Source organism: Mustelus asterias, chromosome 2, assembly GCF_964213995.1.
Source record: "Mustelus asterias chromosome 2, sMusAst1.hap1.1, whole genome shotgun sequence".
In the NCBI taxonomy this organism is placed as follows: Eukaryota; Metazoa; Chordata; class Chondrichthyes; order Carcharhiniformes; family Triakidae; genus Mustelus; species Mustelus asterias.
The window spans coordinates 81,216,338-81,229,485 of record NC_135802.1 but is presented as its reverse complement, the minus strand read 5'-3'; the positions used below and the strand labels follow the sequence as shown (position 1 = coordinate 81,229,485).

The following is a 13,148-nucleotide window of genomic DNA, read 5'->3' as shown; positions in this document are numbered from 1 at the left end:
GGGGTGCCGACCATACACTTGATCTTAGCCAAAAGGCCGAGAAGCGAAAGAGTTAACATTTCAAATTGAGACAAGTCTCCTTCACAGCTTTAGAGAAGGAGAAAAATGATGGATTTTATACTGTTTAAGAGTAGGTGGGGCAGAGTAGAAGGTCAGAGGTAGGTGGGAACTAGGAGAGATTTGACAAAGATGTTACTGGCACAGGACAAAGGGACTGTTAATGATCGTGTTAAAGACTGAGGAACTTGCTGATACTGGCATAGAGGCAAGATAGCAGAAAATGTTTGCTCTGTGAAAGAAAAACATAAGAAGAAGTAACAGATGGCAGTGGTTGGGGAACACTGGGATAACAGTAAGGTGGAGGAGAGAACTCTCAGTCAGAAGTTGTTAAACTCAGTGTTGAGTCCAGAAGGTTGTAAAGTGCCTAATTAGAAGATGGGAAGATGAGGTGTTGTTCTTCTAGTTTGTGTTGGGCTTCACTAGAGCATTGCAGCAGTGCTAGGATGGACGTGGGCATGAGAGCAAGATGGTGAGTTGAAATGGCAAGTGACGGAGTTGGGGTCACACTTGCGGACTGAGCGAAGGTGTTCCACAAAGCAGTCACCCAGTCTATGTTTAGTCTCCCCAATGCAGAGAAGACCGCATTGGGAGCAGTGAATACAATAAACCAAATTGAAGGAAGTGTAAGTGAAACTGTTTAACCTGAAAGGAGTGCTTGGAGCCTTGAATGATTAGTGGGGAGGAAGTAAAGAAGCAGCTGTTACATCTTCTGTGGTTGCAAGGGAAGGGCTCGTGGGAAAGGGATGGGGCGTTGGGAGTACTTCTGTTTCTGACGGAGACAGAGAAATTAGAAGAATGGGATGGAGTCCTTGTAGGAAGCGGGGTGTAAAGAGCTGTCAAGCTAGATGTGGGAGCCGGTGGGCTTTTAATTAATATTGATAATCAGTCTACTACCAGAAATGTCAGAGAGGTCAAGGAAGGGAAGTGTCAGAGAAGACCAATTAAAGGTGAGAGTAGGGTGGAGATTGGAAGCAAAATCAGTACATTTTTCCAGGTCAAGATGAGAGCATGAAGCGACACCAATACAGCCATCGATGTAATGGAAAAAGGGTTATTGGATGGAACCTGAGTCAGACTCAAATAAGGAATGATTCACATACTTCACAAAAAGACAGGCATAACAGGTGTCCATGCAAGTACCCATGGCCACACCTTTTATTTGCAAGAAGTGACAGAAGATAAAGGAGAAATTGTTGAGTGAGAGAACAAGTTCAGCTAGGCAGAGAGCAGTGGTGGACGTGAATTGTTCAGGCCTCTGCTCAAGGAAGAAGCAGAGAGCCCTCAGACCATCCTGGTGGGGGATGAAGGTGCAGAGGGATTGGACATCCATAGTGAAGAAGAGGTGGTTAGGGCCAGAACTGTAACACCTGAATTTATTTTACTTTTCTGCACAATATCAATTGAGTATTTTTGCTCTCAACACTGCAGAAATAAAAAAAATCCTTGAAATTACTCGAGGTTGTAAGGGACGTACATATAGGATAACAAAGCTGATGGTATAGGCCATTCCCCAGAATTTTCTTTCCTTGTCAAATATTAATAAAAGAAATTAACTTGGTGGTTGTGAAGAAAATGATGTACAAATCGTAGTAATAGTCATGGCAGCCTTCACGATTTTCTTCAAATCTAATGGTAAGAAAGGTGGTCCCCTCCCAAGCCAACATACCAAGCAGCAAGATGTTGCTTGCTTTGCTGGGCAGGACCTGTTGTTCATTTACGTGACATCAGAATACAGAAGCAACTGCTATACATGGAACTCTGTTGTGGCAGGAGACTTTCAGGAGGACAGACTTTGTCTTCAAAACACCACTGACCTTTGGGACTCCCTTGCTTGTGGCCAATTGAAATGGAGAAGGTTCATTCAGAAATGCTATCAAGAGACATCATCAGGAGCACACAGAAGGGAAGGACAGAGCACACAAACATCCCAACAGCTCATCTAGCTGATTTGGCAAGCACATCTCTAATACACATGGCAGAGTTTGTATATTACGCGTTGAACTTATCAGTCATTTCAGAACCTATCAAATTAGAGTAGAGGTAAGTCATCCTCAATAGAGCTCTGATGAAGGGTCATCTAGGCTTGAAATGTTGGCTCTATTCTCTCCCCACGGATGCTGTCAGACGTGCTAGATTTTCCAGCATTTTCTGTTTTTGTTTCAGATTCCAGCAGCCGCAGTATTTTGCTTTTATATAAGAATGAATGTACTGTGTGTGTGTATGCGTATGCTTGTGTGTGTCCCTCATACTTGAGAGTGACTGTATCAACAATTCATGTTAGATGATTGTCCTGATGACTATGAAAAGTTAAAGTTTATTTATTTATTAGTCACAAGTAAGGCTCAGATTAACACTGCAATGAAGTTATTGTGAAACTTCCCTAGTCACCACACTCCGGCGCCTGTTCGGGTCAATGCACCTAACCGGCACAACTTTCAGATTGTGGGAGGAAACTGGAGCACCCGGAGAAAACTCACACAGACATGGGAGAACATGCAAACTCCACACAGACAGTGACCCAAGCCGGGAATTGAACCCGGTTCCCTGTCGCTGTGAGGCAGCAGTGCTAACCACTGTGCCACCTTGCACAGTGAATATTGAAGATCACATTGAAGATCAATATGTGCCAGGTATATATCTACCAAAGGGTCACGTAACCATGATTTGTGGGCAGGAGGCAGAGGGGATCTACAACACTGCCAGTATGGAGCCTAGACCAAAAAATAGAAATATAGGCAACACCAGAGGGATTGACAGGCTGCACAACCAACATCTCCAATCTTCTGTGTTCGTTATGTTACGATTTTCATATCCTCATAATCCAGGGTGCTTCACCATTCAAAATTTATCCCGAATGATTGAGCACTGAATGCCAAGTTCATTACTCTACTGACTTTACTGAACCACACTTAGGCTTGACATTAGGTTATAACAGAATGTTGCCCTTTTATTGGGAAGTTTATTAAATTATTAAATGAAAATTATTTTAAAAAATAATTTCAGGTGAAAACATTGGATTGCCAGTTAGCTTCCAGTTATTGGATGTTATCCCTTGTAATCTCTGAGCACCACAGGCACATTTTTAAACATATGCTAAGAGAATGTAATATCGCAGAAAATGTCTCCAGAAGGCTGCGAAAATTCACAACGCCCAGTCAAAGGAATCGAAAAGTAACACTGAATAACAATGTTCTTTTTAAAAATTGGATAGGTTAGAAGTTCCACTTCTGTGCTAAGTTACCCACAATCTTCTGCAAATTCATCTTGATAGATAGAAAATCACAACCATTGTGGGCTATAACAATAGAACACCAGCATTGAATTGTGCATACAAACCTATGGCCCACTTGTGTTAGGTGCTGCATGCCTAACTCTTTGAAATCTTAATATCTGTCCATGATTTTTGTGTAATGTTTATTTAAACACTACAATGAAGTTACATGTTTTGCCTGTCTTTATACGTGTGTGTGTGCATGTATGCATGTACATGCATACTTGTGCTTGGCAGGATTAATGAAACTTAGTTTCTTAAAATTCCCTGTTGTGATGTTTTTGAAAAGTTACTAAAACTGCAGCTAAAATCAGTACCTATATTAACCTCTTAAATATAATTTTTAATGATTGAATCTAACTTTTTTTTGGTTTAACATTTGTTGTAATTTGGCAAATGATTTTGATTGGAGGTTCTTCTTTTTCTCTAAATCAATGAATATTCATTTAAAATGCAGATTGGTTTTGTGACCAATAATAGAGGAAATTAAAATAATAGAATAAAGAAAAGTGATTTGCTACAGAAAATGTACCTTAAAATCTTCAGGTCAATTGACCGAGCATATGCATGGTAAATTACAATTCCATAGAATCCCTACAGTGCAGAAAGAGGCAATCTGGCCCATCAAGTGTGCACCAACTCTCCAAAAAGGGTACCCCACCCAGGCCCTCCCCTCCACCAAATCCCTGTAACTCCGCACATTTTACAATGGCTTATCCATCTAACCTACACATCTTTGGACTGAGAGGAAACTGGAGCACCCAGAGGAAACCCACGCAGACATGGGGAGACCGTGCAAATTCCACAGTCATCCAAGACTGGAACCAAACCCAGGTCCCTGGTGTTGTGAAGTGGCAGTGAGGCTGCCATTGTGCCACCTACGTTTGACTAAGTTTTATTTATACACAATTTAAATAATCATTTCGACATTATGCCAAAAATAAATTTACAATTTACAAAGTGCAGCAAATGATATAAATGTTGAGATGTATAAGTTGGTGTTGGAAGAAGAACAAAGAACAAAGAACGGTACAGCACAGGAAACAGGCCCTTTGGCCCTCCAAGCCTGTGCCGCTCCTTGGTCCAACTAGACCAATCATTTGTATCCCTCCATTCCCAGGCTGCTCATGTGACTATCCAGGTAAGTCTTAAACGATGTCAGCGTGCCTGCCTCCACCACCCTACTTGGCAGCGCATTCCAGGCCCCCACCACCCTCTGTGTAAAAAAACGTCCCTCTGATGTCTGAGTTATACTTCGCCCCTCTCACCTTGAGCCCGTGACCTCTCGTGATCGTCACCTCCGACCTGGGAAAAAGCTTCCCACTGTTCACCCTATCTATACCCTTCATAATCTTGTATACCTCTATTAGATCTCCCCTCATTCTCCGTCTTTCCAAGGAGAACAACCCCAGTCTACCCAATCTCTCCTCATAGTTAAGACCCTCCATACCAGGCAACATCCTGGTAAACCTTCTCTGCACTCTCTCCAATGCCTCCACGTCCTTCTGGTAGTGCGGCGACCAGAACTGGACGCAGTACTCCAAATGTGGCCTAACCAGCGTTCTATACAGCTGCATCATCAGACTCCAGCTTTTATACTCTATACCCCGTCCTATAAAGGCAAGCATACCATATGCCTTCTTCACCACCTTCTCCACCTGTGTTGCCACCTTCAAGGATTTGTGGACTTGCACACCTAGGTCCCTCTGTGTTTCTATACTCCTGATGACTCTGCCATTTATTGTATAACTCCTCCCTACATTATTTCTTCCAAAATGCATCACTTCGCATTTATCCGGATTAAACTCCATCTGTAGAAGTATGATGTTTTAAATAGATTTGTCTGTCTTACATTTGTAGTTCTCCCTAGGTGAGTGTTTGACAGTGAGAAATACAAAGGATTCCAAAGAATTATCTATAGGTACAATCTAACTTAATAGACCCCTCAGCAGAGCAATTCACAGCAGAAAAATGTCTGTATTTTATTACAACTGAAAGCAATTTGGACCCTCTTAGAGACTGGCTTTATTACAGCCTCTGTGACTGATATTTCATTTAATTCCAATGGGAAGTGGTTTATTCCACTATAACCTAGTTCTTTGTGTTTAAAAGTCTACTGTAAAAACAGTATACTCTTCAAAATTCCCCTTCCAAATTCTTTTCTACTATCTATTAAATTTAACAATTCTTTTCTTCCTATTTCCATTTGAGGTATTGATTCCTTGCTGGGGTCAGCGAACGACCATTTTTCTTGTGAGAGTCTGCGCAGCTAATTGACTGCAAAAGGCAAACCCGATTCTGTCTTCATTCAGCATCTAACACATGCTTTCAGAGGGAGTTGCAGGAAAAGGTTAATGAGTAATTGATTCTCCTCCTTCCTAACTCAGATGCACTGAGGCAGTACAGGATCTAGATTAATATCTATAAAATTGTCAAAAATAGAATGCAGAATGTAGTTAATTAAAAATAATTCCTAAATTGAAAATTGGTAGATTATGATACAGGTTGAAATCTCCAGAATTTGGTCCCACTGTTGAAGCTATATCCAACTGGCGAAACCATCGTGTGACGGTGTCTATTCTGTGTTTGTGAGGCTGGACAATCGCATTTCTCATTTTATGGTGAATTATACTGCTTTCCATGTCACACATGAGGAGTGCTTGTCCCCTGGCACATGAGAACTTAGCCCAAGGTGTTAATATCCTGAAAGGTAGTTGGTGAAGGATAGTGCTGAAGCTAATATTTACTCAGTCTTACATTTATTTACAGAGTCAACCATTACATGCATACATCTCCTAACTCAACCACACCGCAGTTAAGCCACAGAATCTCAGAATTGTTACAGCACTGAAGGAGGCCATTTGGCCTGATTGTCTGCACCAGCTCTCCATAGGAGCAATTTACTTAATGCACTCCCCCACCTTCTCCACATAGCCTGCACATTTTTCCCTTTCAAGTCACAATCCAATTCTGTATTGAATGCCTCAGTTGAATCTGCCTCCACCATACTCTCAGGCAGTGCATTCCAGATTCTAACCAGTTGCTGAAAGGGAAGTTTGTACTTGACAGTCATTTCTCATAAACTTAAAACTGGTCTGTATCTGATTACCTGAAGATAAAATGTGTAATTTGGATCCCTGTTATGTCAATGATGAAATTAATGTGCAAAGACCAAAACTGTTTCAAATTCACGTATCAAAATGACTGAAGCAAAAATGATCAATGTTAAGTCAAGTAATTAGAATGAACAGAATGACCGTTGATTAGCATTTAGACAAAAAGATATGAAAATTTTTCCATCACGTGATTCGTAGATGATTCCGTTCATATACTGTGAATTAAATATATCCAGTCATGGGGGAAAAAACGCGGGAAAACAAATCATGACCAGAAACACTTTTACAAACATAATAAGCTGTGATCAAGTTTTCAAATTGCTTTTTGCCGTTTTTTTGTCTCAAAAACTATAGTTTAAATTCTGCATATGTTGACATGATATGTTTATTGTTGTTTTCTAGGCTACAGTTCATCACTGTACCCCTATAAACTGCTGCAACTCTTCACTGGTGGGATATTTAACATAAATTACAACAAGAAATATCAACCTATTAAATTTGCTGTACCATCATCTACCAAGAAGGTAAAGAAAATTAGAACATTTATATTTAACTGTGAGGTAAGTGGCGATCCTGGCATCCCATTGACAGACATAATGCACCAACTGATTTATTTCTGGATGGTAATTTATAAAATTATAATTAATTCTAAATTGCCCAAGGATGTGTGGGTAAGAGAGATTAGCAGGGTAAATATGTAGGGTTACGGGATAGGGCCTGGGTGGGATTGTTGTTGATGCAGGCTCGATGGGCCAAATGGCCTCCTCCTGCACTGTAGGGTTTCTATGATTCTATGCTTATTTCAATTCTCTCAATCTGTGAATCTGTGTTTGGGAGTTGTCACCAAAAAGCTACGGGGAATATGAAAAATAAGTGGTCTTTGCTACAGCATTGGTAACATACAGCATGAAATATGAAAATATACCTATCACCCTTTGGAGATATCCTAAATCACTCTCACACGCGCACACCAAAAAAAAATAGAGGAACTCTGTGGAAAGTTAAAAGTCAATGGTTCAAGGGAAAAGGAAAGATAGTAAAGTCCTTGAAATAGCATTGGGGTTCCCTAGGGACCGGTATTTGGACTACTGCCTTTCTTGATATTTGTTAACGGTTATCAAAATCCACGAAAAGGCCTTGGACAACGTGGACCACATTCTATACCTTGGGGGCCTACTGTCAATGGACATTGATAACAAGGTTCACACTGCCTTCAGTGTGCCAGCGCAGCCTTTGGTCACCTCAGGAAGTTTGAAGACCAGGACCTCAGACCCAGCACCAAGCTCAATAGTTCTCGTACATCTTTTGTGATTTCCCTGCAAATTTGCTTCTCTATTTCTCTCTTACTATTTTGAGACTTATTGATACCTCCAGTAACATGCTCATACCTTTCTTACTTTTCAATTCCAACCAAACAGATTCTTTCTTTGCTCCTCAAGGACTTCCTTTCTTTCTAACACTTCAGTATATTTGCTAATCATCTCTCCCCACTTTCATTTCTTCCTTCCCTATCTTTTCTGAAGACTTTGTGTTCTCAAATATTAATTGCCTAGTCCTCAAAATGTTTAACGTATATTTTGTTATTGCAACCACATCATATTCCCATACATCCATTTGTGCTTGTAGCTAACCCACTTTATTCACCACAGTTTCTATGTTTGCGTACATACAACCTAAGACTGTCCTTGTATTCCTCATTTTCCTTGGTCTATTCCTATGTAACGTGATACTACTTCCTTCACTAATAATATCCAACACTCTCACTTTATACATTTTATGGGCGTCGTTGGCTAGGCCAGCATTTATTGCCCATCTTAATTGCCCTTTCAGAAGGTGGTGGTGAGCTGCCTTGAACTGCTGCAGTCCATGTAGTGTGGGTACATTCACAATGTTGTGAGAAAGGGAGTTCCAGGATTTGGATGCATCAGTAGTGAAGGAACGACAATATATTTCCATGTCAGGTATATGCTTTGGAGGAGAACTTGCAGGTCGTGGTATTCCCATACATTTGTTGCCCTTGACCTTCTAGGTGGTAGAGGCCCATGGGTTTGGAATGTGCTGTTTAAGGAAGCTTGGTGAATTCCTGCATGAGCATCTTGTAGATGGTACACACAGCTGTCACTTTGTGTTGGTGGTAGAGAGAGTGAATGTTTCAGGTAGTGGATAGGGTGCCAATCAAGCAGGCTGTATGGTATTGAGCTTCTTGAGTATTGTTGGAGCTGCACTCATCTAGAAAAGTGGCATATTCCATCAGATTCCCGACTTGTGCTTTGGAGATAGTGAACAGGCTCTTTGAAGTCAGGAGGTGTGTCACTCATCATGAATTCCCAGTCTCATGCTTGCTCTTGTAGCCACAATATTTATATGGAATGTCCAGTTCAGTTTCTGGTCAATGGTAACCCCCATGATGCTGACAGTGGAACATTCAGTGATGGTTAAGCCATTGGATGTTATGGGTATAGGGATAGATTCTCTCTTATTGAAGATGGTCATTGCCTGACACTTATGCAGCATGAATGTTACTTGCCACTTAAAAGTTTAGAAGAGTAAGAGGCAACATGATTGAAACATATAAGATCCTGAAGGGTCTGGTTAAAGTGGATGTGGAGAGGATGTTTCCTCTTGGGGGGGAATCTAGAACGAGGGGTTACCATTTAAAAATAAGGGGTCACCCATTTAGGACAGAGATGAGGCAAAGATTTTTCTCTCTGAGGGTCCTGAGTCTTTGAAACTCTCTTAGAACATAGAATATAAAACAGTACAGCACAGAACAGGCCCTTCGGCCCACGATGTTGTGCTGAGCTTTATCTGAAACCAAGATCAAGCTATCCCACTCCCTATCATCCTGGTGTGCTCCATGTGCCTATCCAATAACGGCTTAAATGTTCCTAAAGTGTCTGACTCCACTATCACTGCAGGCAGTCCATTCCACACCCCAACCACTCTCTGAGTAAAGAACCTACCTCTTACATCCTTCCTATATCTCCCAACATGAACCCTATAGTTATGCCCCTTTGTAATAGCTCCATCCACCCGAAGAAATAGTCTTTGAACGTTCACTCTATCTATCCCCTTCATCATTTTATAAACCTCTATTAAGTCTCCCCTCAACCTCCTCCGCTCCAGAGAGAACAGCCCTAGCTCCCTCAACCTTTCCTCATAAGACCTACCCTCCAAACCAGGCAGCATCCTGGTAAATCTCCTTTGCACTCTTTCCAGCGCTTCCACGTCCTTCTTATAGTGAGGTGACCAGAACTGCACACAATATTCCAAATGTGGTCTCACCAAGGTCCTGTACAGTTGCAGCATAACCCCACGGCTCTTAAACTCCAACCCCCTGTTAACAAAAACTAAGTAAGAGTTTTAACAACACCAGGTTAAAGTCCAACAGGTTTATTTGGTAGCAAATACCATTAGCTTTCGGAGCGCTGGTCCTTCGTCAGATGGAATGGAAATGTGCTCTCAAACAGGGCACAGAGGCACAAAATCAAGTTACAGAATGCTGATTAGAATGCGAATCCCTACAACCAACCACATCTTAAAGATACAGGGTGGAGGGAGCATTAAGCACAGGTTAAAGAGATGTGTATTGTCTCCAGACAAGACAGCCCACAAGTCCAGGAGGCAAGCTGTGGGGGTTACTGATAATGTGACATAAATCCAACATCCCGGTTTAGGCCGTCCTCATGTGTGCGGAACTTGGCTATCAGTTTCTGCTCAGCGACTCTGCGCTGTCGTGTGTCGTGAAGGCCGCCTTGGAGAACGCTTACCTGAAGATCAGAGGCTGAATGCCCGTGACTGCTGAAGTGCTCCCCCACAGGAAGAGAACAGTCTTGCCTGGTGATTGTCGAGCGGTGTTCATTCATCCGTTGTCGTAGCATCTGCATGGTTTCCCCAATGTACCATGCCTCGGGACATCCTTTCCTGCAGCATATCAGGTAGACAACGTTGGCCGAATTGCAAGAGTAGGTGCTGCGTACCTGGTAGATGGTGTTCTCACGTGAGATGATGGCATCCGTGTCGATGATCCGGCACGTCTTGCAGAGGTTGCTGTGGCGGGGTTGTGTGGTGTCGTGGTCACTGTTCACCTGAAGGCTGGGTAGTTTGCTGCGGACAATGGTCTGTTTGAGGTTGCGCGGTTGTTTGAAGGCAAGAAGTGGAGGTGTGGGGATGGCCTTGGCGAGATGTTCGTCTTCATCAATGACATGTTGAAGGCTCCGGAGGAGATGCCGTAGCTTCTCCGCTCCGGGGAAGTACTGGACGACGAAGGGTACTCTGTCCACCATGTCCCGTGTTTGTCTTCTGAGGAGGTCGGTGCGGTTTTTCACTGTGGCGCGTCGGAACTGTTGATCGATGAGTCGAGCGCCATATCCTGTTCTTATGAGGGCATCTTTCAGCGTCTGGAGGTGTCTGTTGCGATCCTCTATTAAGAACGGATTACTGCAAAGATCCTCTATTAAGAATGGATTACTGCAAAGAAGTGTACAGTCAACTGAACAACGAGGAACACTACAGACAGTTACCCACAGATCCGACCAAAGAACACACCCGTCAACTCAACACTCTGATCAAGACCTTTGATCCGGATCTTCAAAGCACCCTCCGAGCTCTCATCCCATGTACTCCCCGCGTTGGAGATCTCTACTGCCTCCCAAAGATACACAAGGCAAACACACCCGGCCGTCCCATCGTATCGGGCAATGGAACCCTGTGCGAGAACCTCTCTGGCTATGTCGAGGGCATCTTGATGCCCATTGTATAAAGAACACCCAGCTTTTGTCGCGACACTACAGACTTCCTACAGAAACTCAACGCACATGGAGCAGTTGAACCAGGAGCACTCCTCGTCACAATGGATGTCTTGGCACTCTACACCAGCATCCCCCACGACGACGGCATTGCTGCAACTGCCTCAGTACTCAACGCCGTCAACTGCCAGTTTCCAGACGCAATTTTACAACTCATCCGCTTCATCCTGGACCACAATGTCTTCACCTTCAACAACCAGTTCTTCATCCAGACACACAGAACAGCCATGGGGACCAAATTTGCACCTCAATATGCCAATATCTTCATGCACAGGTTCGAACAAGACTTCTTCACCGCACAGGACCTTCAACCGATGCTATACACTAGGTACATTGATGACATTTTCTTCCTTTGGAGTCATGGTGAGCAATCACTGAAACAACTATATGATGACATCAACAAGTTCCATCCCACCATCAGACTCACCATGGACTACTCTCCGGAATCGGTTGCATTCTTGGACACATGCATCTCCATTCAGGACGGTCACCTCAGCACCTCACTGTCCCGCAAGCCCACGGATAACCTCACGATGCTCCACTTCTCCAGCTTCCACCCTAAACAAGTTAAAGAAGCCATCTCCTACGGACAAGCCCTCCATATACACAGGATCTGCTCGGATGAGGAGGATCGCAACGGACACCTCCAGACGCTGAAAGATGCCCTCATAAGAACAGGATATGGCGCTCGACTCATCGATAAACAGTTCCGACGCGCCACAGCGAAAAAACGCAGCGACCTCCTCAGAAGACAAACACGGAACACGGTGGACAAAGTACCCTTTGTCGTCCAGTACTTCCCCGGAGCGGAGAAGCTACGGCATCTCCTTTGGAGCCTTCAACATGTCATTGATGAAGACGAACATCTCGCCAAGGCCATCCCCACACCCCCACTTCTTGCCTTCAAACAGCCGCGCAACCTCAAACAGACCATTGTCCGCAGCAAACTACCCAGCCTTCAGGAGAACAGTGACCACGACACCACACAACCCTGCCACAGCAACCTCTGCAAGACGTGCCGGATCATCGACACGGATGCCATCATCTCACCTGAGAACACCATCTACCAGGTACACAGCACCTACTCTTGCAACTCGGCCAACGTTGTCTACCTGATATGCTGCAGGAAAGCATGTCCCGAGGCATGGTACATTGGGGAAACCATGCAGACGCTACGACAACGGATGAATGAACACCGCTCGACAATCACCAGGCAAGACTGTTCTCTTCCTGTGGGGGAGCACGTCAGCAGTCACGGGCATTCAGCCTCTGATCTTCAGGTAAGCGTTCTCCAAGGCGTCCTTCACGACACACGACAGCGCAGAGTCACTGAGCAGAAACTGATAGCCAAGTTCCGCACACATGAGGACGGCCTAAACCGGGATGTTGGATTTATGTCACATTATCAGTAACCCCCACAGCTTGCCTCCTGGACTTGCGGGCTGTCCTGTCTGGAGACAATACACATCTCTTTAACCTGTGCTTAATGCTCCCTCCACCCACATTGTCTGTATCTTTAAGATGTGGTTGGTTGTAGGGATTCGCATTCTAATCAGCATTCTGTAACTTGATTTTGTGCCTCTGTGCCCTGTTTGAGAGCACATTTCCACTCCAACTACGAAGGAGCAGCGCTCCGAAAGCTTATGGTATTTGCTACCAAATAAACCTGTTGGACTTTAACCTGGTGTTGTTAAAACTCTTACTGTGTTCACCCCAGTCCAACGCCGGCATCTCCAATCAATAAAAACTAACACAGTATAGGCCTTCTTCACAGCTCTATCCACTTGAGTGGCAACCTTCAGAGATCTGTGGATATGGACCCCAAGATCTCTCTGTTCCTCCACAGTCTTCAGAACCCTACCTTTGACCCTGTAATTCCACATTTAAATTTGT

The 13,148-nt window shown here is 43.6% G+C and overlaps 1 protein-coding gene across 2 annotated transcripts in view; it reads left to right on the top strand.

Annotated features, from left to right (window-relative positions):
* The window catches only part of LOC144509317 (uncharacterized), a 201,626-nt gene that overhangs the window by 135,774 nt on the left and 52,704 nt on the right, over window positions 1-13,148 (top strand). For both annotated transcript variants that reach the window (XM_078237978.1, XM_078237988.1), the window contains exon 9: window positions 6,850-6,971. In XM_078237978.1, the coding sequence (XP_078094104.1) occupies window positions 6,850-6,971 (122 nt within the window). The remainder of the gene's footprint in view (window positions 1-6,849; window positions 6,972-13,148) is intronic.